Source organism: Oratosquilla oratoria, chromosome 8 (assembly GCF_046742065.1).
Source record: "Oratosquilla oratoria isolate Oo_2021 chromosome 8, ASM4674206v1, whole genome shotgun sequence".
Taxonomy (NCBI): Eukaryota; Metazoa; Arthropoda; class Malacostraca; order Stomatopoda; family Squillidae; genus Oratosquilla; species Oratosquilla oratoria.
Genome location: NC_134784.1, coordinates 36144291 through 36172137, shown reverse-complemented (window position 1 = coordinate 36172137; position 27847 = coordinate 36144291). Strand labels below are relative to the sequence as shown.

Sequence of the window (27847 nt, the reverse complement as noted above, 5' to 3'; positions counted from 1 at the left end):
TTGACCTCACACCTGTGATATTGTGCCATAGTTTTAATAGGTCTTTAAACATGTGTTCAACTAAAGGATTTTTTCTCTTAATGACCGTAAGGGCTTTTGGTATCATGTCATTGGCAGATATTTTACTATGTGTGGCGATGTGGTTCACTTTGTCGTCACTGAAAGTCGGTCCTTACATGGATACATTGGTTTTACTGAAGAGGATTACTTTATTGGTGATATCTACCAAATATGTTTATATGGATTGATTTGTCATCACTGAGAGCTACTGTTTATGTAGTTGTATTATATAAAAGAGGTTTAATTTCTATTACGTACTGGTTTCTACCAAATGTCGATATGGATTGGTCCATGATCATTGAAAATCAGTGTTAAGTTATGTTTTAGAGAAGAGGTAATACTCTTGGTATATAGCAACCACTGACTTCTTCACACAGTAAACCAATTACTACACTGTTACTATTCTGCACTTGTGCTATACATGGTAGAGTGTTTGGCTAGTATTCTTACTGATAAGAGATGCCCAGTTATTATATGTAAGTAGGGTATAGTTACTCAGGTTGTGTGTATGGATGGGGTGGTGAGGGAAGTAAACCCAAGGATGCTAAGGGTTTGGAATTGGTGAACGGAGGGAAGTTGGAAAGTGAGCCAGTTGTTGTTGGTGGATGACACTATGGTTGTAGCTCAGTAGGAAGCTAGAGCGAAGCAGTTAGTGGCATGTACTAGTGAGTCTGATCCCAGTTTAACTTACTGGGTCACTCCAACCTGAAGTTGTTTGTGGATGGGACAGTGACTGGTTTGTTCCACTGATGTCTTGGTGGAGAAATGTTAGTGTTGCATGTACATAATATATGTAGGGGCAGTGGAGAAAGTCTGTCTTAGTTGTGTGATGTGAGCATTTAAGCACGTGTCAAAGATGATTATAGCAATGAAGTGACTACAGTTTTCAGCATATTTGTGATGTTTTTAGTGAAAATAAAAACCAGCCAGTGTTTCGTTGAGTGTATTAGATTAGATTAGATCAGGTTAGGATTGGTATTTTCAACTATTGGCTGCAATTATTATTATTATTATTTAATTCTATTTATTTTTATTTATAATTTATCTTATTTTGTATATATATATATATATTTTTTACTATTATTAATTTTTTCTAACAGTGACACTGATCTAACATAGGTGCTGACACTTTGGTGTTGGTAGAAAGAAGCACAGCTTATGTTTTGTGTGTGTGTGTATATATATATATATATATATATATATATATATATATATATATATAAATATATATAAATATATATATATATTTCCAAAAATATATATATATGATTTTTTTAGAAGCTCTGCCAAGGGATTTGAACCCTGACCTGTGCATGCATAATCATGTAGTCAAGACACTAGCAACTGAGCTATGTGCGATGGTACAAAACGACTGTACAAGTCCCCAACCACACTCAACATAGCTACAGCAGATGTAGCTATGTCAGGGTTCGAATCCTTTGGCAGAGCTTCTAAAAATGTTCAATCTGTCTTAAACATATACACACACACACACACACACATATATATATATATATATATATATATATATATATATATATATATGAATAGAATCACCAGTGACGGTGATGTCAATCAAATAATTCCGACTGTCGTCCTGGAAATCGAGCGAGTCCGGTTCGATTCCCGGGACAACAGTCGGAATGATTTTATATATATATATATATATATATATATATATATATATATATATATATATATATATATATATATATATATATATATATATATACACTTATACATATAAGAATATGGGAGCAGATTTGGTATCTTTTAGAAATGTACACCTACGTGATATAGCATTCAAAAATCAAATATTCAATTTGTAAATCATAAAACATCAACATAATATATGTTTTTCTTGGCAGAAATCAATAACAGGACATGTTTCTAAATACAATACATGAACAAATGGAGTTGTGGCAACTTCTTGAGACACCATTTTTGTTTTAATAGATTCAGAGGTCAAAGATGACGATGACCCTGATGACCTAGAATTGCAAGTACTGCATTACTAAATGCAGGGTAGCTTAGGTAGGTGAGGTAAGTTAGGTTAGAATAGACAAATTGATAATGCTTTAGTTTCTTTGACCTCTGCTTCTACCAAAACAAAGATGGTGTCTCAAACAGTCGTAGCGACTACATTCATTTGTGTATTGCTTTTAGCATCTTTTATCTGTTATTGATTTCTGCCAAGGAAAACATATATTACAATGATGTATTATAATTTACAAAATCAATATTTAATTTTCTAATGCTATATCATGTAGGTCTGTAATTCTAAAAATTTACTGCAGTTTCTCATGTATACAAGTAGTGTAAAAATCAACAGCATTCTGACAGTTTATATTCTTGATTATATTTTCAAGGTTTCTAACAAGGATCCAGACATTTGGGTGGGTGAGCAAAGACAAGTTTGCCAAACACATCCATTTTAATAATCAATGTTTTATCTACATAAAGGCATCTTCAGGAAAAACCACTTGCATATCATTTTGATCCACCCATACAGATTATGAGAAGGAAAATATTATTGCTATATCAGAGATTATGCTGTATTAAGTGTCCTGACAGGCTGTAATAAGCATAGTAAAGATAACAGATGTATGAAATCACTTTACCATGAAAATAATATTATACCCATAAATCCGTATTAGCTCCATAGAATGGGGAGTGGAGTATGTTAGGGATGGAATGGGTGTGAGTGGTTTTTATGCCTTTGTTTTTCGGCTACCTCCCTTATAATGAGGAAAGCCTTTGGTATATGTATATAGTTCCATAGAATAGCACATGATTATGATTGTTACACAGTTCTGTGCAAGAATCCATCATGCCAGTTCACACCATCACACTATGATGAGGAAAGAACACCAGTAACATATGTTCATCCTGTAGCCTGTCTCAAAATCATCAAGCCATGGGCACTGGGTTGCCCCAGAGGTCATTCAGAGAGGAGACAATATCTGAAATGAGTGAATGTTGGGTAAGGTCTTCTGTGTAATGGTCTCTTACTAGGCTCTATTACGGCATAGAATAGAAAAAGTAACTGGTCTTAGGTGAAAGTGGGCTGTGCCAGGGTTGTGTTATGTCACCATGTTTGTTGAGTGTGGATATGGATGGTGGTGGCACAGAAGGTAAATGCAATGGTGGGTGATAGTTTGTAGATGGTAAATGAGACTGGAAGAAAGTGGGAGGTAAGATAGTAATTGTTTGCAAATGACACTGCTTGTGACAAAGTCAGAGGAGGAACTGAGGAAGCTAGTGGCAGATTTTAGGAGAGTATGTGAAAGGAGGAAGTTGGAAGTAAATGGGGCAAAAGTGAGGTGATGAGATGGACAAGGGGAGAGGGTGGCAATGGGTGGGAGATAAGATTTAAAGGAGAGAAGCTGAAGGAAGTGAAGAACTTTAAAGTATTAGGCCCTGTTCAGACAAGCAGTTTGAACTGCAGTGGTACTGCATAGTCTAGGAAAAAGTGCATAGTTGTGTGTGAATGCCTCCATTGTGTTACAATGAATTTGAACTGTGGCAGTTGAAACTGCTAATGTGAATGGGGACTTTGGGTCATGTGTAGCAAGAAATGGAGTTGGGGTGTAGGTAGATTATAGAGTAAGGGAATCAAGTATGGGATGGATAGATGGTGAAAGGGGTGAAAGTCTGTTGAGCGAGGGGAGTGGTTTTGAAAGGATAAATTGACATGGCCCAAAGGGATTTCTTGTCTGTTCTTTGAATTCATGAAGGGAGGTGTGCCGTGCAATGAAGAAATGAAAGTAAAGCAGCTTTGGCTGTTTGATTTTGCTGTGCAGGTGATGTTTCTTGCCACACTGGTTCTGACCCAAGCAGTGGGGAAGAGGGTCAGGAATGGCATTTCATCCACAAGAAGCTAAGAGAAAAGGGACAAAACAGGGTGCATACTGGGTGTATGCTTTGGCCAGGCCGCTTCCCTTATAAGGGGGAAATAGGTTTTTGGTGTATGTATGTATATGTATTTACCTAATTGTAGTGATGGAGTTTGGAAAGGTATGCAATAAAGGAAAGTTGAAGGTAAATGTGGGTAAAAGGAAGGTGTTGAGATGTACAAAGGGAAAGGATGGCAGTGAGTTGCAAGTAAATCTAAAAGGAGAGAGGATGGCGGAAGTGGATAGCTTTAGGTATTTGGTGTCACATGTGGGAGGAAAGGTAGGAATGGCAGTGGAGGTAAATTGTAGATTGAGAGAAGCAAGTAAATGCTTTTGGGGATTATAAAGTGTTGTGAGAAATAGGCTACTGAGAATGGATGCAAAGAGGTGATTGTATGAAGGGGTGATTGTGCTGATGGTATTGTATGGGGCAGAGACTAGGAATTTAAGAGAATCAGAAAGAAGTTTAAATGTGTTTGAGATGAAATCTGAGAAGTATGGTAGTGGTTATTAGGTTGGATAGAGTATGAAACAAGGAGGAGAGTGGGAATGGAAAAGGAGATGGCAGATGGGGTGATGAAAGATTATTGGGATGGTTTGGACACATGGAAAAAATGAGTGATGAAATATTAGTAAAAGAAGTGTGAAAGGCAGAGGTGGAGGGAGTGAACTTGAGGGGATGGAGTGAACTTGAGGGGATGACCAAGGATAAGATGGATGTATGGGGTGAGGGGGGCATTGAGAAAGGAAGGGAGAGGGCAGGGGATAGGGATGAATGGAGAATGACTGTATATGGATGATACTGTTATGCAAGGAAGGGAGGGATGGGGTGCTTATGTATGAATGACATTTTGATGCAGCCCAAAGGGATTTCTCCCCATCTTTTTTTCTGCATGAAGGGATAGAGATGGGGGTCGCCAATTAAGTGAAGTGGCTTTGCTGTGGATGTACTGTCTGTATTGTGTTTGACCCAGGGCAGTTGGCAGATGCAAGGATGGCCCATCATCTATGAGGAGCTGAGATGGAAAGGGTGGTGGAGGGGAGGAAAATGGGTGGGAATAATTACCTCCCTTACAAGGTGGAAAAAGCTCTTGGTTTATACATAGTAGTGTACAACAAAGGAGCAATGCTCATGAGGGGTCCTCTCTCATACTCTCCAATTTGTCATACCTAGCTTCAAATTCCTGCATGGTTCCAACTTTGTCTGTATCTTTATTTACCAGTAGAGCTTGTTTGAGGATAAGTGACTGGTTTAAGGTGAAGGTTGGGCTGCTTCAGAGTTGTGTAATGTCATTATGGTTATTCTACGTGTATATGGACAGGGTGGTAAGGGAGGTAAGCATGTGCTTGGCAGTGGTTTGGAATTAGTGAAAGTGGAGGAAAGTTGGAGGTGAGCTAGTTGTTGTTTGTGGATGACACTGCACTTGTAGCTGAGTTAGAAGCTACACTGAAGCAGTTAGGGGCTGAGTTTGAGAGGGTATGTTAGAAGAGGAAACTGAAAGTAATTGTGGGCAAAAGTATTATTTTCAAGAAATCCATCATATCCAGAGATGTCCGGAGAGAATGGAAGCTAGCTAATGTTACTACTATATTCAAAAATGGTGACTAAATGAAACCAAATAACTACAGGCCTATAAGCTTGACATCAATAGTAGGAAAAATGATGGAAACTATCATCAGAGGTGCTATCGAACATTTAGAAAGTAACTGTGTGATAAATGATAGCCAGCATGGATTCAGATGGAATTATTCTTGTGTGACTAACTTACTTGAATACTACAACACAGTCATCTCAAATTATGAGAAAAAATATAGACTTAATATATCTAGACTTTGGAAAAGCTTTTGATACTGTCCCCCACAAAAGACTACTTACTAAATTAACTTCACATGGAATAAGTGGTAGCCTATTAAATTGGACTAGTAATTGGTTGAATGATCGAAAATAGAGATTTTCTAAATGACAAAACTACTAGATGGAAAAATGTAACGAGTGGAGCTCCCCAGGGTTCCGTTCTTGGGGCACTTGAATTCATAGTATATATAAATGATATAGACCACAGACTGAAATCTATTGTCTCCAAATTTGCTGATGATACAAAGCTGTGCAAAATGGCAAATAATCACTTAAACCAATTAGATATTCAAGAAGATTTAGATAAACTACAGCAGTGGTCTAAAAAGTGGCAAATGAAATTTAACACAAGTAAATGCTAGGTTATGCACATAGGTAAAAATAACAATAAGATTACAAGTTATTTGGAAATTTGTTTACAAAAGTGGATAGTGAAAAGGATCTTGGCATAATCATCAGTAATGATCTCAAATCATCCAAGCAATTAAGATTCTAGGACTGATTGTGTAATCTTTTGACTTCAAAAGTCCATTTCTCATTAACAAGCTACGTAAATCATTAGTACGTTCACATTTGGAATATGCTGTTTCTGTATGGTCACCGAATCTCATTAAAGACATTGACAGATTGGAAAAAGTACAACAGTGAGCCACAAGACTGATTCCAAATATCAATATTAAATCATACGAAATTTGACAGAAACATGTGAATCTGTATAAACTTCCTGCAGAGTTAGTGCAAAGTAGTTCAGTTCAAAGCTTTAAGATTCATTTAGATAAACACCTAAGCAAGATGCTGTAATGTCTACCATTTATTTTATATTGTTTATTTGTTATTATTTGTCTGTTAATTATTATTTGCTTGATTATAATTTATTGTTATTTACCTGTTTATTATTTAAATTGACCTCTTTTTTTTTTTTTTTTATATTTATCATTATTATAAAAAAAAATTTGTATCTGACCTAATTATGGACCAAAAGTTCTCCCGTGAGCATGCTCCTCCTTTGTAATCCTTTGTATGGTGAAATGTACTAGGGGCTATGGTGGGGTGGGTTGGAACCGAATTTAAAGGATGAGGCTATAGGAAGTGTAGAGCTCTAAAGATTTTGGGTCGCATGTAGCAGGGAATGGAGGTGTGCTGTTGAAGGGTGCTTTAGATGCACTAGATTTGTCCATTAAGTATGGAAGAGAGAGTGCAGGATATGAGTGAAAGGAGGAAGATTTTGAACGGGTAAAGAGATGATGTGGCTAGAAAGAATGTTCTCATCTGCTTAATAATTCATTTTAATGGATGAATTGGGGTAGCAGTATTGTGAAGTGGTGGAAGTAAACTAGCTATGGAAGATGGGCCTTGCTGCATTGGTTTTGTCCCAAGTAGCAATAAGGGGAATAGGATGATCCATTATCCCTAGGTTGCTGTGATAGGAGAGGTGGTTGAATGTGTTTAATAAGGTTTATGATATGGTCTGTATTTCAATTGAGTCACCCCCTTATAAATGTAAAGGGGGCTTTTATATACAGTCGTACCTCGGTACTCGACCAAATCGGTGCTCGACCAAAAAATTCGAGTAGAAAATGCATCGGACCTCGAACAGATTTTTGGTACTCGACTCAGACCGCCAGCGGAGTAAGACGTACGCAGTTTGTTCGAGTATTTCTTCCCAGATTTAAACTTTTTCGTGTTGCTCTAGCCCTTAATAATGGGTCCAAAGAAAGACAGTGATAAGGGGAAAATTGGTTTCGGTGTCCGAACAAATCGGTGCTCGACCACCACCTCAGAACGGATTATGGTCGAGTACCGAGGTACGACTGTACATGGATTTATTTTTATTTTTCCTCTTTTGCAGTTGAGGTGACCGTTGTCATGTCCTAGCAAGGCATGGAAGACAGCCTTCCCTCTGTTCTGGCCAAGCCAGAAACAGATGTTGGGTCTATCTTAGATGGCACTAGCCCCTCCAAGACTGGTGTATGGCAAATTTCCAACCAAGTTCCTCAGAGTGTCAGTTCCCGCTTTGAAGAATCACAATCTTATGAAAAGATTATGACTAATTGGAAAAGAGAGGAGAATACCACTACAAAAAAGCAGCATGTTTTTGCTAATCTTAGCAAGTTAAGCAACCGAGGAAATGATAGCAACTTTGAAGTGAAAGAGAATGAATATGCTATTAAGGATGAAGAATTTGAAGTGAAGGAGGAGGAGGAGGAGGAAGAAAAAGAGGATAAAAGTAGTTGTGGGATACCTGAGTGGGAGAAGTTCGAAGGAGTGCAAGATGCTAAAGATCAGGTAAGTTGCCGTTAAAGCACCAGTTGTAGTGTGGGACTGTATATATGTCACTGACTTGTAGTAGTAGGAGGAGAGAGGCACCTGTTGTTAGCTGACTTTGTGTTGAAAGTTGGATGAGAGATAGTTGAAGTTGTTAGAAATCTTGAGCCCAGTCTAAAGGTTAATTATCATCCTCTTGGAGCTGACCCTTCAGATGAAGGAGATGGTGTTAACAAATTTTGAAAATAAATGAGGAAATTATTCTCGACCATCTATCTTACATCATAACAAGCTGGTATCCATCATTAGCTCCAAACATCTGCATAGTAGCTCTCTCACCACCACATTCTTATACACATTGAACAACCATGGTGACATTACACAACTCTGGCACAGTGTCACCAATTCAAATCACTCTCTCCATCCAATACTTACCCTCACACAATCTCTACTACTCACATAGAACTTTTGGCTGCCCTCAACAGATTCCTTCCATCCCATTCATCTGCAACACATCCTGTGTTGCCTCCGTCGACAACTCCAAATCCATTAAACCTAAAAGACATCCTTACTCTGCCATAAACTTCTCACATCATATCTTCATAAAAAAAATTGATCTACACACCCTCTTCCCTTCCCAAACCTACATGTCTCTTCCCCAATCACCTTTTGTGTGTCCCTCTTACTCCTTTGAAATGACACCCTTTCACATGCCTCACCAACTACACTTAATAGACTGATCCCTCAAAAACTATTACATTCATATTTGTCCTCTTTTTGTGTGTGTGTGTACACACAATCCTCCAGTCAACTGGAACACATTCCCAGCACCACTATGTTTACATTCCTCCCAAAACTCTCTACATACTCATTTAAATGAATAAAAAAAAAAATCCTTTTCACCTTTCTCACTACCAGGACCATATGCACTCACAAAAGCCCATATTTCCCATCCCAATTTCACCTTTACTCACATAATTCTCACAGGTACTTCTCTCCACCTTCAACTTACCTATCTCATCACTTACCAACAGTACCCCTCCTTCCTTCTCCCTTCACCACTCTTGACACTGTACTCATGTCCCCAAACTGCAACTCGTTCTTTCCTTTCACTTTTGTTTCTTTCAACACTAACACATCCATCTTCACAGATGTACTAATCTATCATATGTTCACTTATGTTATCTGTAATAATATAATTTTGAAGAACACAACATTAGCTGTATTTATTTTAAGTATTTTGTTGGCAGTTAGCAACATTTCTATTCTTAGGAACAATATCACAATGAAAAAGTGGAATCACAGAGATGATAAAGGAGAGTTAAGGAGGTCAGTAGAAAGGAGGGATAGCAGAAGTTAAATTTTATTAATATTCCTTTTCAGTGCAGATTAGTTTTCAATCCCAAAAGAATTTGCACATTTATGGTCAGTAGGGGTGGCACTAATGTCCCTAAAATATTAACCATACAGGAATATTTTAAACTGCATAAACTTAATCATGTGACATTATGACTGCAAATTCAATATCCTTCTGCTCTTTTCAGAATGGTAGAGATTGTGGGAAGTCACTCTCTCTCTATTCAGGTGTTAGGGACATCATTGGGAGCACAAGACCTAACCCAGATGAGCCCTTGAAGACCGGAGGAATGGGGCTACTTGGAACTCCAGCACCAGGTGTAACTGTAGGTCATATCAATAAGAGCATTAGTGGAGGTCTTCTTGTCCACAGACCTATTGCTCCCAAGAAGAACAAGTTGATGGTGGCCATCAGTCACCTTAGTGATGATCTCCAGCTTGCTTACAGGTAATTCAGTGTGTCCATTTATTTTGTATGGGTGCAGTGTTTCATATTAAGACATTTTTTCAGTTTAACAGCAGTTAAAGGTGTAGTGTGCCTTTATTAGAAAAAAAAATATTATCAAATGTTTTTACATTTGTACATTATTGTTTTGAAATTAATGTTTGTATTTTGCACCAAGAGTTTCCATGCCATACCATCAGATGTCACTGGTTGCAGGTTCATGGTTCTGTTTTTCCAACAATCATTGATATTAGTCATACGTGTCGGTCATTATTAATGTTCTCAGCTACAGCTATCATGGATCAATGCATGTTTCCAAAGCATTTTTGTATTACTGCATTTGATCAATCTTGCAGAAGACCTGTGACCTTCAGGTAACTAGCAACAGCCTCCAGACATGACCATAAGTCACTCAGGGAAGATATATTGTGTTGTTGTCTAGGGATTATTGGTGTGGGTCCATGGGTCATTCAGTGAAGAAATGTAATTGTCTGTGCTGTGGAGGGGTTTGGACATCATAAGGAAATTAATTACGGTCGTCAAACAGTTCTTAAGAACCAGACTCCTCTATTGCTTCAACAGTCTGGTAAGGTACTTGCCTCTACCACTAGTTCAGCTATCCAAGTTTGAGTCCCATCCAGGGCTGAAAACTTCAGCATCTCTTCACTACGAACTGGCATTCCAACTCTGGCTGACAAGGAGTTGGGTGTGTGTGTGTATGTAGGGTCAGGGCATAATCCATAGATGGGGCTCACATCTGGGAGGGTAATTACTGCTGATCATGAGTCCATCACATGATCCAAGACCATGGAAAATCATATCATGGTTCCCAACAGTTAGGGAAACAAATGTGAAACCTCACAAACTATACAAAATAAAGCATAGAATGCCTGCACACAGAAACCAAAATATTCCACATGAAAATGATAGGCATACAATTGCATGCAAGACTTGTTAAAGAAGATTAGACAAACTAGAGCAATTGTTTCAAAAGTAGCATATGGAATTTAGACTGCTCCACTCTAGCCAAACCCAGAAAACAATACATTATTTCTTACTTGAATGATTTATGGCACGGTCCACTGGCTGTTGCCACATACCTGATAGCCAGGTCTGCTGCAAGTGAGATCTGGGGTAACAGATTGATTGATTTATTTATTCATTCTTCTATCTACTTGTTTATTTATTTTCCAACCAGGTAGGTTTTAACTTGTTAAGTGAAGTGGCTAAACATGGTACTGGAAGCTCACCACAGTCACTCCCTTCACACATGTCCCTTTATTTGTTTCTGGTAAAACCATGTGAAATTTATATTTTGTTTTTTCTTTCTAGGTCAGTTCTTTCTATATGTACCCATCTCATGGAACAAATTTTATGAGATTGTATTCAAAAACATTTTGTCTTTCTGTTCACAGAATGTTGTCAGAGCTGATGTCAGATTATCAGAAGGGCTGCAATGCACCATATATGGAAGCCATTGAGCTGGATCCTGAGAGGAACAAAGACTACCTAGAAGTAATCAACAAACCCATATGGCTTAAGAAAAGTAATTTTTTTTATTTTTATTTTATTTCCTTTTTTTCAGAAATATCCACAGAAATTAAAATGTGTTTGCAATGATTATTCTTTATGAATGGATTTACATTGTTGAGCTTTACTGGACTGAATAATTTTTATATCACAATGTAAGCTCAAGCTTCATTTAGCTTGGTTTGAACTCTTTGTGTTCTGGGTGTAAAGAACTGTAGTAGTGGCCCACAAGAATCTCCACCACACGCATACCTATCTCTTCACTTACTAGTATAGCCACCCCTTCTCTCCCTCATCCTCTCTTCGCTCGTGAGAACCTCCCAGCTACATTCCCAAACTCACACTCGCCCCTCCCTCGCAAATTTAGTTTCATTCAATGCCAACACATCCACCTTTCTTCTCGTAAATATACTGCCTATCTCTTTTTTATTCTCATCTGCATCACATCCATGCACATTAAAAGACCCAACCCTTAGGGCACTGATTGGAAAATTCCTAGACACTCTTATGTCTTTACCCTTTTAAGAATGTCCCCTTTGGGGCTACAGGGAGAAGGATGCCTAGTCCTATACCTGTCTTATTTTTTGTCGCCTCGTATGACTCAAGTGGGAATACTTGGTGGCAGTATTCTTTTCCCCCACCACAGGGTTAGGCAAAAAAAAAAAAAAAAAGGAAATAAGTATTCAGCAGAGAAATGGTACAAGACAGTAACAAGGGCAGGGGGACAGCATATTGGAGGGACAGTCACAGTATAATAAAGTATCATCATTTCTCTATGAACAGAGATTTCCTCTATCACAGACAAAATGATGTTTGGCTCTGGTATGTAGGGGTGCCCCATATAGACCCTAAAGTATCAGTTGCATGCTACTTAGCTACAATAACATGCAGCCAATACCCCAAACTCTCCCAAAATCAACCTTGCAGGGAAATAATTCTAAAGACAAACAAGATTTGCACGGGTGTGCACACTTTCTGGCATGGGTGGGAGTGGGTCTATGCTTTTTGAGTGTGGCTACCTCTCTGGTAAGGGGGAAAAAACCCTTGGTATATAGATAGAATGCATACATTCAGATCACCACCCTATGTTGAAAACAATACCAACACAGAATTGGCTTAGCTACAAACATCAATTGCCTCAGATGTTACCACCACACAGATGACCTTAGATATTCTACACTCCCTCTTTCCCGATACATACATACATACATACATATACCAAAGACTTTTTCCCCCTTACATGGGGGGTAGCCAAAAAGAAAAAGGCATAGAAATCACTCCCACCCATTTTCATTTCCCATATATTCCACTCCCCTCCACCCTCCTCCCTCCCTCCTATCTTGGCACCTCCTGGATGATGGGTCATCCCTGCATCCTGTCCACTGCCCTGGGTCAGAAGCAGTGTCGCAAGACACAGCACATCCACAGCAATACCCCGTCTGGGGTATTGGCTGCATGTTATTGTGGCAAAGTAGCATGCAGTTGATATTTTAGGGTCTATATGGGGCGTCCCTATGGACCAGAGCCACACATCATTTTGTCTGTGATAGAGGAAAACTCTGTACATAGAGAAATGATGACACTTTTTTACTACGACTGTCCCTCCGTTATGCTGTCCCCCAACCCCTTGTTACTGTCCTGTACCATTTCTCTGAATATTCATTTCCTTTTTTCGCCTACCTACCCTGTGGTGGGGGAAAAGAATACTGCCACCAAATATTTCCACTTAGTCGTAAAAGGTGACAAAAAAGGGACTGGGGATGAGATTAGGAGTCCTACTACCTGTAGCCCCAAAGGGGAACATTCCTAAAAAAGAAAGTAAAGGTTCTTTCCTGATAGTTACACTAAATCTCTTTGTTGACTGACCTGCACAGAACCAGTGGCTATGGCTAATTACTTGGGGGCCAGAGGTCTCCCACAAGAGAGAGAACGGGACAATGAATCGGTTTCTTTCATTAGCACTTTCTCAGTGTCTGGTCAGTCACCCTCCAGTAAAAATCACATAGCCTGCTCCATTATTTATTTATTATTTCTTCTTTCATGCATTTTGATGTTATGATGCTAATATGATTTTTTATTTAATTTTATTTTTTTATTTTTTTTTGTTTTGTTTATGTTCTAGTTAAAGAAGATCTATTGGATGGAAAATATGAAACAATCACAGATCTGGTGGGAGACTTGCGCTTAATGCTAGAGAACGCATATCGGTACTATGGACCAGTCAGTTCCATATCTAAGAAAGGTTTACGATTAGAACACATGATGGAACAAAAAATTGCATTGATGCCTAAGTAAGTTCTCTGTTCTTTGGTAAATGCACATCATTTTTATGGAAACTTTGTTGTTTATATATCTTATTATATAGAATAGATTTAAGTGAGTTATGTTTCTTCTTTCAGGGAAGTACGTGATCTGTGCAGCTTGGAGAAGACCTCAGGACAGGCACCAGAGGATATTACACAAACACATAGAAATAAGACAGCAAAAATATCAGTTAATGGTAATGTGCTTTTGCTTTCTGTATACAGTAACCATGAATGAAAATAATATAAATTTTGAATGTTAATTCATCTCAAAATTTTCAATAGGACTTGTGAAAATAACTAGGGAAGTGTAGTTGATGAGGTGTATGAGTGTTAATAGGATTAGGAGGGGAACAGAGGGAGTTATTGGGAGAGTGCAGTATGGAAAAGGGTGTTTAGATCAAGTTTTTGTAGCAAAACATAGGTGAGAAATTTTTAGCAAAGGGTTGGGGAGTCCTTAGGCCTTTCATAAATTTGAAGAAGGCATATGACAGGATTGACATAGAGGGGGTATCAGGACAGATAAGTGAGGTTTTTGGCAAAGGGTAGGGATGACCATTGGGTTTTCATTGATTTGGAGATGACATATGACAGTATTGACATAAAGGTGTTTTGGAATGCATGGCTGATGTATGGGGTAAGAGGATGTCTGGGGTATTGGTTGCATGTTATTGTGGGGTTTAAAGCTGCTCAGTAGCATGCAGCTGATACTATAGGGTCTATGGGACCCTACAGACCAAAGCCACACATCATTTTTTCTGTGATAGAGGAAATCTCTGTTCATAGAGAAATGATGTTACTTTATTATACTGTGATTGCCCCCACTCTTAATACTGTCCTATACCACTTCTCTGAATATTCATTTCCTTTTTTGCTGAACCCAGTGGTAGGGGAGAAAGAATACTGCCACCAAGTGTTCCCACTTGAGTTGTAAAAGGTGACAAAAAGGGATGGGAATAGGACTAAGCATTCTACTCTGTAGCCCCATAGGGAACATTCCTAAAAAAAAAGCAAAGGTATTAGACATTTGGGAATGGATACTAAGGAGATTGTATGAAGGAGTGATTGTGCTGACAGCACTGTATGGTGTATGGGGTAGAAATATGGAACAGAGAGAGGAGGAGTTTGAATGTGTTTGAGATGAGGTGCCTGAGAAGTATGGTAAGAGTTACTAGGTTGGATAGAGTGAAAATTGAGGAGGTAAGGAAGAGAGTGGGGGTGGAAAGGGAGTTGGGGTATAGGGTTGATGAAAGAGTATTGAGATGGTTTGGACACATGGAAAGAATAAGCGGAGAAAGATTAGTAAAAGAGGTATGGAAGGCAGAGGTGGAAGGAGTGAATAGTGAACTTGAGGGGGTAACCAAGAATGAGAAGGATGGATGGGGTAAAAGGGGCATTGGGAAAGAGTGGATTGTCTGTTGAGGAAAGAAGGGAGAAGACAGAAGATAGGGGTGAGTGGAGAATGGTAGTGTATGGATGGTGCTGTGATGCATATAAGGGTGTGAGTTGGAGATGGGGGGGTTGAGGGAATATGTGTGAATGATATTTTGATGCAGCCCAAAGAGATTTCTCCCTATCTTCTCTTTCTCTGCAGGGGACAGAGAGGGGGGTGTTGCCGATTAAATTAAGCGGCCTTGCTGTGGATGTACTGTGTCCTGCTACATTGCTTCTGACCCAGAGGGAGGGAGGGGTGGTGAATGGGAGTGGAGTATGTGGGGATGAAATGGGTGGGAGGGGATTTATGCCTTTGACTTTGGCTACCTCCCTTGTAAGGGGGAAAAAGCCATTGGTATATGTATGTAGTAAAACTTGTGAAAGGGTCCGGAATGGAGAGTTAGTGGTTTGAATGAGAGGCAGGGCTTTGCCAGGATTGTATAATGTCACTATGGTTGTTCAAATTGTACATGGAGGAACTAGTGAGGGAGGTAAACATGAGTGCTAAGCAGGGGTTTGGAATTGGTGAGTGATATTGGCGGAATTTTTTAGATGAGCCAGACATTGTTTGTAGATGGCACTGTGCTTGTAGCTGAGTCCAAGGATAGACTGAACCAGTTACTAGTGGAGTTTGGGAGGGTATATAAGAAGAGAAAACTGAAAGTAAATAAGAGTTAAGTACAAGGGGTGATGGTGGGGATGGGTTGGAGATGAATCAAAAGGGTAAGAGGATAGAGGAAGTAGAGAGATTTATTTAGTTGGGGTCACAGGAAATGGAAGAGTGAAGATGTAGGTACAATATAAGAGATGCAAGTAAATGTCTTATGGGAATGAAAAGTGTTGTAAGAAATAGGATGAATGCAAAGAGAAGATTATATGAATAAGGGAATGATTGTGCCTGAGTGAATTCTTTCAGCCCTGAATCCACAAATACATTTTTTTCCGAAGGAGTTTGATGTATGGAATCATGGTGTAGCAATACGTATACTGAATTTTGTTGACAAATGTATAGAGAAAATTCTGACAGAAATAATGGAAGATACAGAAATAGATTATTTTTCTAGGCAGATATTCTTGATAAGTGCATACCTATTGTGATCCAGTTTTTCTCAAACAATTCTTAATGGGTACATATTTTTTATAGTCAGTATTTTCCAAGCCACGAATGTTTTACAATACGCCCTTTTTTTCTGCTTCTTTAATACAGGTGATAACTTCTTTTCACATGTCTTGTATCGTGTTAGAGGGTGCAGAATAGCTAGAGAGAAAGAATTAAAGCGACGACGTATGGAAGCAATGCGACAGGCCAAAAAAGACAAAGAATTGGAAATCATACAATGGGAAAAGGATTTGCTTAAAGAACCTATTGGATCTCACATGAGAGCAATGTGGGAGGTAAGGGTTCTCTGTTGTGTAATTTATGGTAAGCTTCAGTAGATTTTGTGTAAATATTCAGATGTTATCACATTGGTATATCCGTAAATGATCTTTAAAACCCAACTATATTTTTCAGCTTCCACAGATTGGACACTTCATTTATTTAACTCTTCAAACTCTTAATATTTATGAAGTTCCTCAGTACGAATTAGAAAGAATGTTGCTGATGCCTGAGGCGTCACGAACTTTGGCAATGTTGATGACATCCTTACTATCGTCACCGCAGCAGAGGCAGAAGCTGGGAGAAAAACCTTACATGCCATACTCAGTATGGGCTAGAAAATTAGCTCATAAGACCATGCTGTGGTATAGGTGTTATTCGCGTGAGAGTAAAGATAAACAAAAGGTAAACAAAATTTTAATTATTTTGTAAATCTTTCTTAAATTTATTGTGTTTAATATAGGTAATTGTAAATAATGAAATTGTTACAGCCTGAAGGGATTTTTTTCTTGTCTATTCTGTAAAAAAAATTGTAATGCTTTTAACAGACTTTATGCACTTTTATATATTTGCAACATTAAAGGAAGAGCCAAGATAAGAGGGAGGGAAGGGGGTGGATGGGAGTTGGGTGTGTGGGGATGGAATGGGTGGGAGTGGTTGTTATGCCTTGGTTTTTTGGCTACCTCCCTTGTAAGGGGGGAAAAACTTTTGTTATATGTATGTATGCAAATATGTAGTTACACCAGTCATTTCTTTTATAGATATAAATTGATAAAGAAGAAATACAATGTAATTTGTGTCCTCAGGTCTTTGATCAGATTGGTATTGAGCCACAGTTTTGGCTCATTTGTGGGGAGAGGAATCCATTTGAACAGCAGTTGTTTCACGAGATGACATTTCACCAGCGAGTCTGGCTTGTGAAATCTCTCTGTGACTTCCTCCTGGTAAATTATCTCTCAATGATCATTATGTTGGCATATGCATAACAGTGACATTCTCCTGTTTCTGTTTATTTATTTCACATATTTCATAAAGTAATAGTTTTCACATTCATTTGCAGCATAACCACAAAAGTGTACAAGAAATTATGACGGAACAGCCTGAGCAAGATCAAAGGGAATATCTGTTGGGATCGGATAGAGATGGCAATCAGTACCTTCATTTTCCGCAGTTCTGTGGACAAGATCTTCGTATCTACAGAAGAGCTCCATTTGTTCCCCCAGATATCACTGTTGAAGAGCCAGAAGAGAAGAAGGATATCTTTTTACCACCAGAGAAAGTTAAAGAATATAAAAAGATGATGAGAAAGTTGAAGAAGGTAAAGTGATATTTATTCTTCTGTGGCATGTACATAATACATATATACTGAGTACCTTCTCCCCTCATGTTTACCTCCCATACTACCCTATCCATACACACATTGAACTGCTCTGGTGACATTACACAACCCTGGTGCAGTCCCACCTTCCCAGACATCTATCAAAATACCAAGGGATTTTTCCCTCTCGTGTAAGGGGGAAAAAAAACCTTTGGTATATGTATGTATAAGGGAGGTAGCCAAATCAAAAGGCACAAACCCACTCCCACCCAGTTAATTCCCACCCATTCCACTCCCATCTACCACCCGTTCCCACCTGGCCAGACTGCGATGTGGCCACCACCCAGCCCTTCTAAGCTACCAGAAGAGACTGGATGACCGCATTGTGGACAAATACCCAGGATGTAACACTTCACCCCATACTATTCAATACGTCATGGAAGACTGCATTATACACAGTCACGCACGCAAACAACACAACATACACTCCATAAAGGATTTGTGGGAAAACCCCATTTCAGCCGTGGCATTCCTTGAGGAGACGGGACTGCTCAGACAGACAGTCTAGGGAACAACAACAACAACCACCACCCTTTCCTCCCTGTCATCTTAGCTCCTCATGGATGAAGGGTTATCCCTTTGTCCTGCTGACTGCTTTGGGTCAGATGCAATGTACCTAGACACAACTCATCAACAGCAAGGCAGCTTTACGTAATCGGTGACCCAGGCTCTCCATCCCCTCATGCAGAAAATAGAGGAGACAAGGTAAAATCTCATCGGGTAGCGTGAAAATATCATTCACATACCACTCTCAACTCCCTCCATCCCCGGCCCCCATCCTTGCATCACAGTATTATCAATACACAGCCAATCTAAACTCACCCTTATCTCCGGCTTTCTCCCTTGCATGGACAACAGAAGGAAACTAATTATTGGTCTACAAAACAATTTATAAAAACCACATGACTACAATTCCACAGCATGATTCCCATCAATTAACAAAACAAATATAGACACTTTACAAACTTTACAAATTAAAGCATTGAGAGTAATGAAGGGATGTGCAGAAACCATCCCAGTAGAACATCTGTCAGAGATAATCATCCTGTTGCCACCAGTCTTCTAAACCCTTGTCTCCTTCTAGAGGTGATAATTGGTGTGTGGACTGAGCCCAAGATCCCCATAATTTTTCACTTTTAACTTTTTGCATCAGGAGAACTTACATACATATATACATACATATACCAAGGCTTTTTCCCCCTTACGAGGGAGGTAGCCAAAAAGGAAAAGGCATAAAATCATTCCCACCCATTCCATCCCTAAATACACTCCACACCCCTCCACCCTCCCTCTCATCTTAGCACCTCCTGGATGACGGGTCATCCCTGCACCTTGTCCACTGCCCTGGGTCAGAAGCAGTGTCGCAAGACACAGCACATCCACAGCAAGGCCGCATCATTAAATCGACGACCCCCCCTCTCCGTCCCCCCATGCATAAAGGAGAAGACGGGGAGAAATCCCTTCGGGCTGCATCAAAATTTGCTCACACATACTACCTCACCCCCCATCCCCCCCCCGCCCATTCCACTTCCTCTTACAGCTGGCAAATGCTTCCCTATTGTCACTATGAACAGATGTCCAATGTTTTTCTATAAGGAGATATATAGGAGTTCCCAGAGGCCATTGCCAGCTTGAGAGGGCCCAGCCACTGTGGGGCCGTGGGTTTCTAGTCAGTATAACATGAGGTAATAGCCAAAGACAGCTGCAATTGGTACCATTGTTTCCTAAGTTCTAGAGATGTCTAGTTTCTAGAGACAAAATTTGGCTCTTGTGACACCCCTTGGGTGCCAGCTTGGAGTACCTGCTGAAGGTGTTCTGCCTGTAGGAGTGCAGGTGGTGGCTAAATGTTGCTATATGTGGCACCATTCCTCATGGAGAGAAATGGAGGAAATGCTGGAGCTACTATTATTAGTGTTCTTATTGAAGGGGAACTATTGATAACATACATGTGATGATGTATGGGGTAAAAGAGGTGTTGGGAAAGAGGGAGATGTCTGTTGAGGAAGGAATGGAGAAGACAGAAGATAGGGTAAGTGGAGAATAGGGTACCCAGACTTTTGGCCGAAAGACATTTGGCCGACGTACATATGGCCGACGGACATTTGGCCTAATGGACATTTGGCTTAGTGGACATTAGGCTTAATGGAAATTTGGCCGAATGTACATTTAGCTAAGGGACGTTTGGCCGAAAAAGTATAGTAACAGCCAATACTTTAAAGTATATTGTAAAAACTCATTTGTTTATTGCAGAGAGGAAATTCAATTAAAAATAGTTTATTGTAGTAAGAAGTTCATCATAGTAAAATGTGATTAAAAAGGAGTTTATTGTAGAAAAATAATAATTAAAAAAAGTATTTAAAGATTGTGAGCATTGCCCACAGAAAATCTACTTTTTCATACGACTCATATTTTTCGATAATAGACCCGAGCCTCGTATTCAAGATCTGGTATTTCTTCTTTGAAGATCTCAGTGCAACTCCAGAATTGAGCATCTCTATTGTCAACTCCCAGTCCGATTGCTGGGAGTTGATATAGTAAAAAGTGGAAAAGTAAAAAAACTAATAAAAATATTTGAAACTAACACAATAAAAATGGAAATGATAAATTTACAAACTTCAAAAAGGGTACAGCAGAGTTTAATGTCCAGAACAGACGTAAAATTCAAACTGAAGGAATTCATAGTTCACTCGCTCATATAAACATGAGCGAGTGAACTGCATGTTTAACCAATAAGGTGGACTGAGCTAGTTGTGTTGTTTAAGTTTGGTGAGTTCAGAATGGCAGTTACTATAAATACATACAATTCAGTATTTTAAATATCTTATTCGTAAACTGGCTAATTTTAAGATAAAAAATTCTTTGCGTTAAACACAGACAGACAGACAAATATGAGAGTGAGAGAGACAGTAAGAGTGAGTCCACTAAGTCAAATTTCCATTAGTCAAAATGTCCAATAAGCCAAACGTCCCTTAGTTAAATGTACATTCGGCCAAATATCCATTAGGCCAAATGTCCACTAAGCCAAATGTCCATTAGGCCAAATGTCCGTCAGCCATATGTACGTCGGCCAAAAGTCCGGTCACGGAGAATAGTTGTGTATGGATGATGCTGTGATGCATGGAAGGGAGTGGGTGGGGGGTGGGGATTTAGGGAGTATGTGTGAATGATATTCTGACACAGCCTGAAGGGATTTCTTCCTGTCTTCTCTTTTTCTGCATGAGGGGATGAAGAAGGGGGGTTGCTGATTAAATGAAACAACCTTACTGTGGATGTGCTGTCTTGCTGCATTGCTTCTGACCCAGGGGAATGGGGAAGATGCAGGGATGACCTGTCATCTAGGAGAACTAAAGAAAAGAGGGAGGGAGGGGTGGTGAATAGGAATATATGGGGATGAAATTTGTGGAATTGGATTTATCCCTTTGATTTTGGCTACCCCTCTTGTAAGGGGGGAAAAGCCCTTGGCTTATGTATGTATTTTACCTAGTTGTATTATACAAGAAGGGAGCTATGCTCGTGGTGACCTGTCTTTGTATCACTCGGCATAAATTTTTTTCTTAAAATCTTGAATAGTGTTTGCACACACTATTTCTTTGTCTAATTTGTTCCAAGGTGGAGGTAGAATGTAGATTGAGAGAAGCGAGTAAATGCCTTGGTGGATTAAAAAGTGTAATGAGGAATAGACATTTGGGAATGGATGCTAAAAGGAGACTATATGAAGGAGTGATTGTGCCAACAGCACTATATGGGGCAGAAACATGGAACATAAGAGAGGAAGAGAGAAGAAGTTTGAATGTGTTTGAGATGAGGTGTCTGAGAAGTATGATGGGGGTTACTAGGCTAGATAGAGTGAGAAATGAGGAGGTGAGGAGGAGAACAGGGGTGGAAAGAGGGTTGGGAGACAGGGTTGATGAAAGAGTATTAGGATGGTTTGGACACATGGAAAGAATGAGTGAAGAAAGACTAGTAAAAGAGGTATGGAAGGCAGATGTGGAGGAAGTGAACATGAAGGGACGTCCTAGGATGAGGTGGATGGATGGTGTGAAGGGGGCTTTGGGGAAGAGGGGAATGTGTTGAGGAAGGATGGGAGAGGACAGAAGACAGGGGTGAATGGAGAATGGTTGTATATGGATGATGTTGTGATGCATGAGGTGGAATGGGCGGGGGGATGAGGGGTGAGGTAGTATGTGTGAGCAAATTTTGACGCAGCCCGAAGGGATTTCTCCCCGTCTTCTCCTTTATGCATGGGGGGACGGAGAGGGGGGGTCGCCGATTTAATGAAGCGGCCTTGCTGTGGATGTGCTGTGTCTTGCGACACTGCTTCTGACCCAGGGCAGTGGACAAGGTGCAGGTACCCGTCATCCAGGAGGTGCTAAGATGAGAGGGAGGGTGGAGGGGTGTGGAGTGTATTCAGGGATGGAATGGGTGGGAATGATTTTATGCCTTTTCCTTTTTGGCTACCTCCCTTGTAAGGGGGGAAAAGTCTTGGTATATGTATCTATCACTGTGTGTGGGAAGCTGTTTTTTTTTTCAGATCTCTTCTGTAATTATCTTTTTTTAGTTTCTTTTCGTGTCCTCTTGTTTTTCCATTGTCCCATTTCAATAAATCATTCTTATCTAAGATTTCCATTCCCTTCATAATTCTATAGCTAGTAGGTTTCCTCTTTCCCTTCTTTGTTCCAGAGTTGGTAATTCTAATTTGGACAGTCTTTGTTCATATATACATATGATGATGAGGGATCCTGATTGGCTAATCAGTTTAGAGCATTGATATTTGGGTAAGAAGCTGGAGTGGAGGAGATTTGAGGCTGAGCAAATTCATTGTAAGGGCATGCTGTATTAAATTCTTTGTTTGTAAAAATCCTTCAAAATGTGGCACTGTCCTAGTCTTCTCAGAGAGGAGTTCATGACAAATATGAATATGAAACCCCTCTTTAGTTTTTTTTTTCAGGTTTGGAGGATAAATTTTTTGTAAAAACGGAAGTTGTCAGTGCCCATCTTTTAATACATATTTTTAACTGTAATCTTTTTGAACAGCGATTAGCAGAAGATGCTGCATGGGAAGGATCACGGGGAAGGAAAAAAAAACGTGGAAGGAAAGGAGATATGAGCCGAAGAGGAAAAATGCCAGATGTAGGAGGTAATAGAAGCAGACCAGAGAACCTTAGGCAACGACCAAGGGCTCGCTACAGTGATGTCTTTGATTCTCTTGAGCTATCATCAGATGAAGAAGATCATATTCCTCTTAAACGATGTAGAAAAATTGTCATAGAAGACTCGGAGTCAGAGGAAGAATCAGCAACCAAAGAACTTTCATCCACTAAAGAAGTGGCCAGCACGGGTGAAGTTCACAAAGAGGTGGATGAAGAGGTATCGAAAGACATCAACGATGAAAGAATTCCGGAAAACCCTGCTCCTGAACCTGGTCAGGGAGGAGAAAATGTGAATAGAGCAATGTTAAAGAATCCAAGAAGAGGTGGAAAGAAGGTAATAAATGGAATTAGTTTTAGTGTTAATTTCAAATTACACCTGAATTTCTTAACTTGTATCTGAAATGTGGATCTTATTTTTTATTTCTAAGGATGAAATGACTTACTAGCATCATACAAGACCTACCAGCATAGCCCTGTGCTTAGTGTTAATTTGTATTATAGGTTTGTACTGTTATATATCCACTGTATGGGGCAGAAACATGGAACATAAGAGAGGAAGAGTTGAAATGTGTTTGAGATGAAATGTGAGAAGTATGGTAGGGGTTACTAGGCGGCTGGATAGAGTGAGAAATGAGGAGGTAAGGAGGAAAGTGGGGATGGGAAAGGAGTTGGAAGATAGAGTTGATGAAAGAGTATTGGGATGGTTTGGATACATGGAAAGAATGGGTGAAGAAAGATAAGTAAAAGAGGTGTGGAAGGCAGAGGTGGGTTGAGTGAACTTGAGGGGACAACAGAGGATGAGATGGATGGATGGGGTAAAAGGGGTGTTGAGAAAGAGGGGAATGTCTGTTGAGGAAGGAAGGGAGAAGGCAGAAGATAGGGGTGAGTGGAGAATGGTTGTGTATAGATGATGCTGTGATGTATGGAAGGGAGGGGGTAGGGGTGGGAGAGTTGGGGAGTGGTTGTGTGAATGACATTTTGATGCAGCCTGAAGGGTTTTTTCCCTATCTTCTCTTTTTCTGTACGAGGGGATGGAGAGGGGAGTCACCAATTAAATGAAGCAGCTTTGCTGTGGGTGTGCTGTGTCTTACTGCACTGTTTATGACTTGGGGCAATGGGTGAGATGCAGGGATGACCTGTTATCCAGGACGAGCCAAGAAAAAAGGGAGGGATGGGTGGTGGATGGGAGTGGAGTGGGTAGGGATGAAATGGGTGTGAGTGGATTTATACCTTTTGACTTTGGCCACCTCCTTTAAGGGGGAAAGAGCCCTTGGTATATGTATGTATAAGGAAGTAGCCAGAAAATGTAGCTATTGTAGGCTGTTGTATGTTTATATTCACTTTAGAGTAAATTGAAGTTGACAAGGAGGGAGATGAAGATCTTCGTTTGTAACTTGTGGTCTCTTGACTGGGTGTATATTCTATTTATTGTACTTTTTTTTCACTGAAGATGTAATGCTTGAAAGTACTCTGCTTTCACTTTACTTCTTATTATTTAGGCACATTATCACTTGACCATAGACAAGTGGCACATGAACTGCAGATTATGGCTTTAGCAATTGAGAGAAAAGGTTCACTGGATCACTGATTAGGGAAGTTGACTACAGATGCAATAGTCATCCTCAAATGTTGTTTACATGATGTAAATGGTCTTGATTTTGGCAGTCTTTCTATGAATGTAAGAATTATGATTATTCTCTACAGAAGCGGCCAGCTTGTGAACTTTGTGGGAAGACTTTCCAAAATATTGCTGCTCTCAAGGGTCATCGTGCTGTTCATACAAAGGAAAAGGTAATTTTGTGTTTGCCAAATTGTCTATGACAGTTTCCCTTATAGTTCATTGTCTTTAGTTTTTGTTACTGCAGAGATATGTTCCATATTTTACATATATATAAATATTTTTTCTCCCCCAGCAAAAACTGAAGTCTATGAAAGCTAGCGGAATTGGGGCCAGTAAAGGACTTGATCAAAACAATGGTGAACAAAGGACAGAGTATGAAAATGAAGTTTATCGTGAAAGTACAAATGTAAATAATGATAGTGACAATAGTGCGGAAATAGGTGCTGCTGGCTTAGCAAACACAGGTACAACCTACAGCAAAGCAGAGTGCAAGGCAGAGGAAATTAAGAGTGAATCTCTTGTTAATGGGAATGTGAAGGAGGAGCCGGTAGAGGATGCTAAATTCCATAGTGAAGTTTTTGAGCGTTTGAAAGGGGAAGAAGATAATAAGATGGAAACCATGAGCACGATATCAGAAGTTAGTGATGATAGTGGTGAGGGTAACAGAAATTTAGATTCGAACAATATAAAATCAGAGCGTGGTGATATAAATAGCAGAAGGAATTCAATAAGCGAGAATAAAGATATAAAAGAGGAAATGTTGAAAGATGAAAAGCTAGAGTCACCAGCCTCGCCACATGCTATCCATGATCCAAGTCCGTATGTACCAAATCTTAAAGACTTTGAATTAATGGTATCATCTGTAGATGGACTCAGGGACCTCATCAAGAAGTTTGGAGACCTCCCTTGTGACAAGGAGAAGGAAGAAAAGGAGGAAAACACAGAAGGGGATATCAAAGAAGATCATGAGATGATAGTTCCTAAGAAGGTAAGACCTCCAAAAATAAATATGCAATTTTTGTATTGATTACATAATTCATAGTTCTAACTTGAGGTTAGTGTTGGTGTACCTGCAAGTGGTGGTCCTACAAGATGTATATCAGAGAGAATGATCTCCCTGCCACCCATCATCAGACCCATCAACACACTCCCATTCTCTGGAGGTACAGTCTCAAAAGAGGAATCTTGGTCTCTGGACCAAGCCCAGGATCTCCATCAGATTTTAACTATATTTCTTTGATTGTGATCCTGTCTTGTTTAGACCTTTCTATAGGACCCTGTATTGAGTTCTGACTGGATAAGTTTTATGTACTTAACAGAGGCTCTCTGTCCTATGTAAGAGGAATGGCCGTGTTGGAACGCACACACAATTCATACACATTAAAGCCCATTTGATCCCCCTCCCATCTCAACACCTTTAGAACCCCCCCTCCCTCATTGCTTCCCTACATGGCAACCACTATCCCTCTTTTGTCATTCATTATAGACTGCTTAAGTTTTATGCAATGAATATGTAAAGGACTTCATGACATTTTTTGGACCAGTCACACAGCTTTCTTTTATGGTTGGAGACTAATCGTCACTCAAAAAAGAATACTTATCACTTTTAACTTCTAATATTCCTCCATTCCAAAGCTGCCCTCCATAGATCTTTCTTTCATCATCCACCTCTTCAATGTGATATTGCTCCCAAGGATAGAGGCACTAAAATAATTGCCAACAAAATACTGATTTACTCATCGTCAGTCAATCATTTTCAAGGGGACAGCATAAAGGAGTGACAGTCGTAGAACAAAAATACAGTCATTCCTCAGTGAAAAGAGATTTTACTCGAACACAGACAAATAATGTGTGGCTCCAGTCCTTAGAGGTAACTCAAAACAGTGCCTAAACTGCAATCACTTCAGTATGATAACATTATCCATACCCCAGTGAGCTAATAATAAAGGGAAATAAATGGGTGACACATGGAAGTGGGATGGGTTGGGGTGGGTTGCCTTGGCTGGCTACCTCCCTTATAAGTAGGAAGAAGCCTTTGGTATATAGACAGATCATGGATTGTTTTCCATGTAGTTTGTAAGTTGTCTGTGTTGTATTACTGTGAAACTATTTCTGTCACCAGCTGAAAGTAGTAAGGGGAGGGTAGTTGCTAATCATCAGCTCATCATTTGTCAAAAAGTGTAAGGAATACAATTGGAGTTGATAGAAATCTTAGGCTCAGTCCTGAGACCCAGTGGCACCCCCTCAGGGTTGCTCCTCCTGATGAAAGTGAGGGGGGCTGACAGGTTTTGAAAATGGGGTACATTTGCTGTCCATCTTGCAAGACCGCTATATGCAGATATCTGTCATAGGTTCCTCTGCTCTACATAATTCAAATGGAAAAAATGTGTGATGTCATATAGTATACATCGTCTGCATGTGTGTTGCAGACCAGTTTCTGTAGAACAGAAGTTTCTGTAGAACAGAAGATCCTAGTCATGTGGCAAGGAGTAAACAATTCATCTCTGTTTGAATGACACTCTAGGTCAGCGTTTCTCAACCAGGGTTCTCCGGAACCTTAAGGTTCTGCAAAAAGGTCCTTAAGGGTTCTGCGAGAACAAGCGAGATAAGCTAATGCACTTTTGATTTTTTAATTTCATATACGTAACATAATTAAACATGCATGACATATTTTTGGTTATTGTAATAATGTGATATAAACATCATCCTATCTAACCTATTATTACAATGAAAATAAAATGAGGATGATATGGTATATGTTTTTTTTTTTTTTTTTTTGTGCAGGGGTTCCTTGAGACATGCAATTTATTTTAAAGGTTAAAAAGGTTGAGAAACACTGCTGTAGGTGATATGAAGAGTGGGTTGATCAGAAGAAAAGGTCATGAAAACATTAAGCTTTTCTTGAAAGGGTAGTGAAAAAAATCTTCACCGAATTAAAATGGTGTAGTCTTTTGCCAGAGCAGGTGTCACCATGTTTTTATTTTCATGTCATAACCCAATGACATGTAGGACAAACCAATAACATCTACTACTGTTTAGTGGATTCAGAAAGCTGATCAATGAAAGATATATTTTTATGTGTAGTTTAGTATAATATATTGTTATATTACATTTTTTTATGCAGTTAGTTTTAATATCTTGGTCATGTAAATTGAATAATGCTTCAACTTGGGGTC

The 27847-nt window shown here is 39.5% G+C and overlaps 1 protein-coding gene across 2 annotated transcripts in view; it reads left to right on the top strand.

Annotated features, from left to right (window-relative positions):
- The window catches only part of LOC143027692 (uncharacterized), a 49212-nt gene that overhangs the window by 974 nt on the left and 20391 nt on the right, over positions 1-27847 (top strand). For both annotated transcript variants that reach the window (XM_076189143.1, XM_076189142.1), the window contains 12 exons: positions 7661-8097; positions 9621-9880; positions 11293-11423; positions 13530-13698; positions 13807-13907; positions 16352-16539; positions 16658-16927; positions 17329-17466; positions 17583-17840; positions 22935-23384; positions 24755-24841; positions 24964-25659. In XM_076189143.1, the coding sequence (XP_076045258.1) occupies positions 7693-8097; positions 9621-9880; positions 11293-11423; positions 13530-13698; positions 13807-13907; positions 16352-16539; positions 16658-16927; positions 17329-17466; positions 17583-17840; positions 22935-23384; positions 24755-24841; positions 24964-25659 (3153 nt within the window). In that variant the 5' untranslated portion in view covers positions 7661-7692. The remainder of the gene's footprint in view (positions 1-7660; positions 8098-9620; positions 9881-11292; positions 11424-13529; positions 13699-13806; positions 13908-16351; positions 16540-16657; positions 16928-17328; positions 17467-17582; positions 17841-22934; positions 23385-24754; positions 24842-24963; positions 25660-27847) is intronic.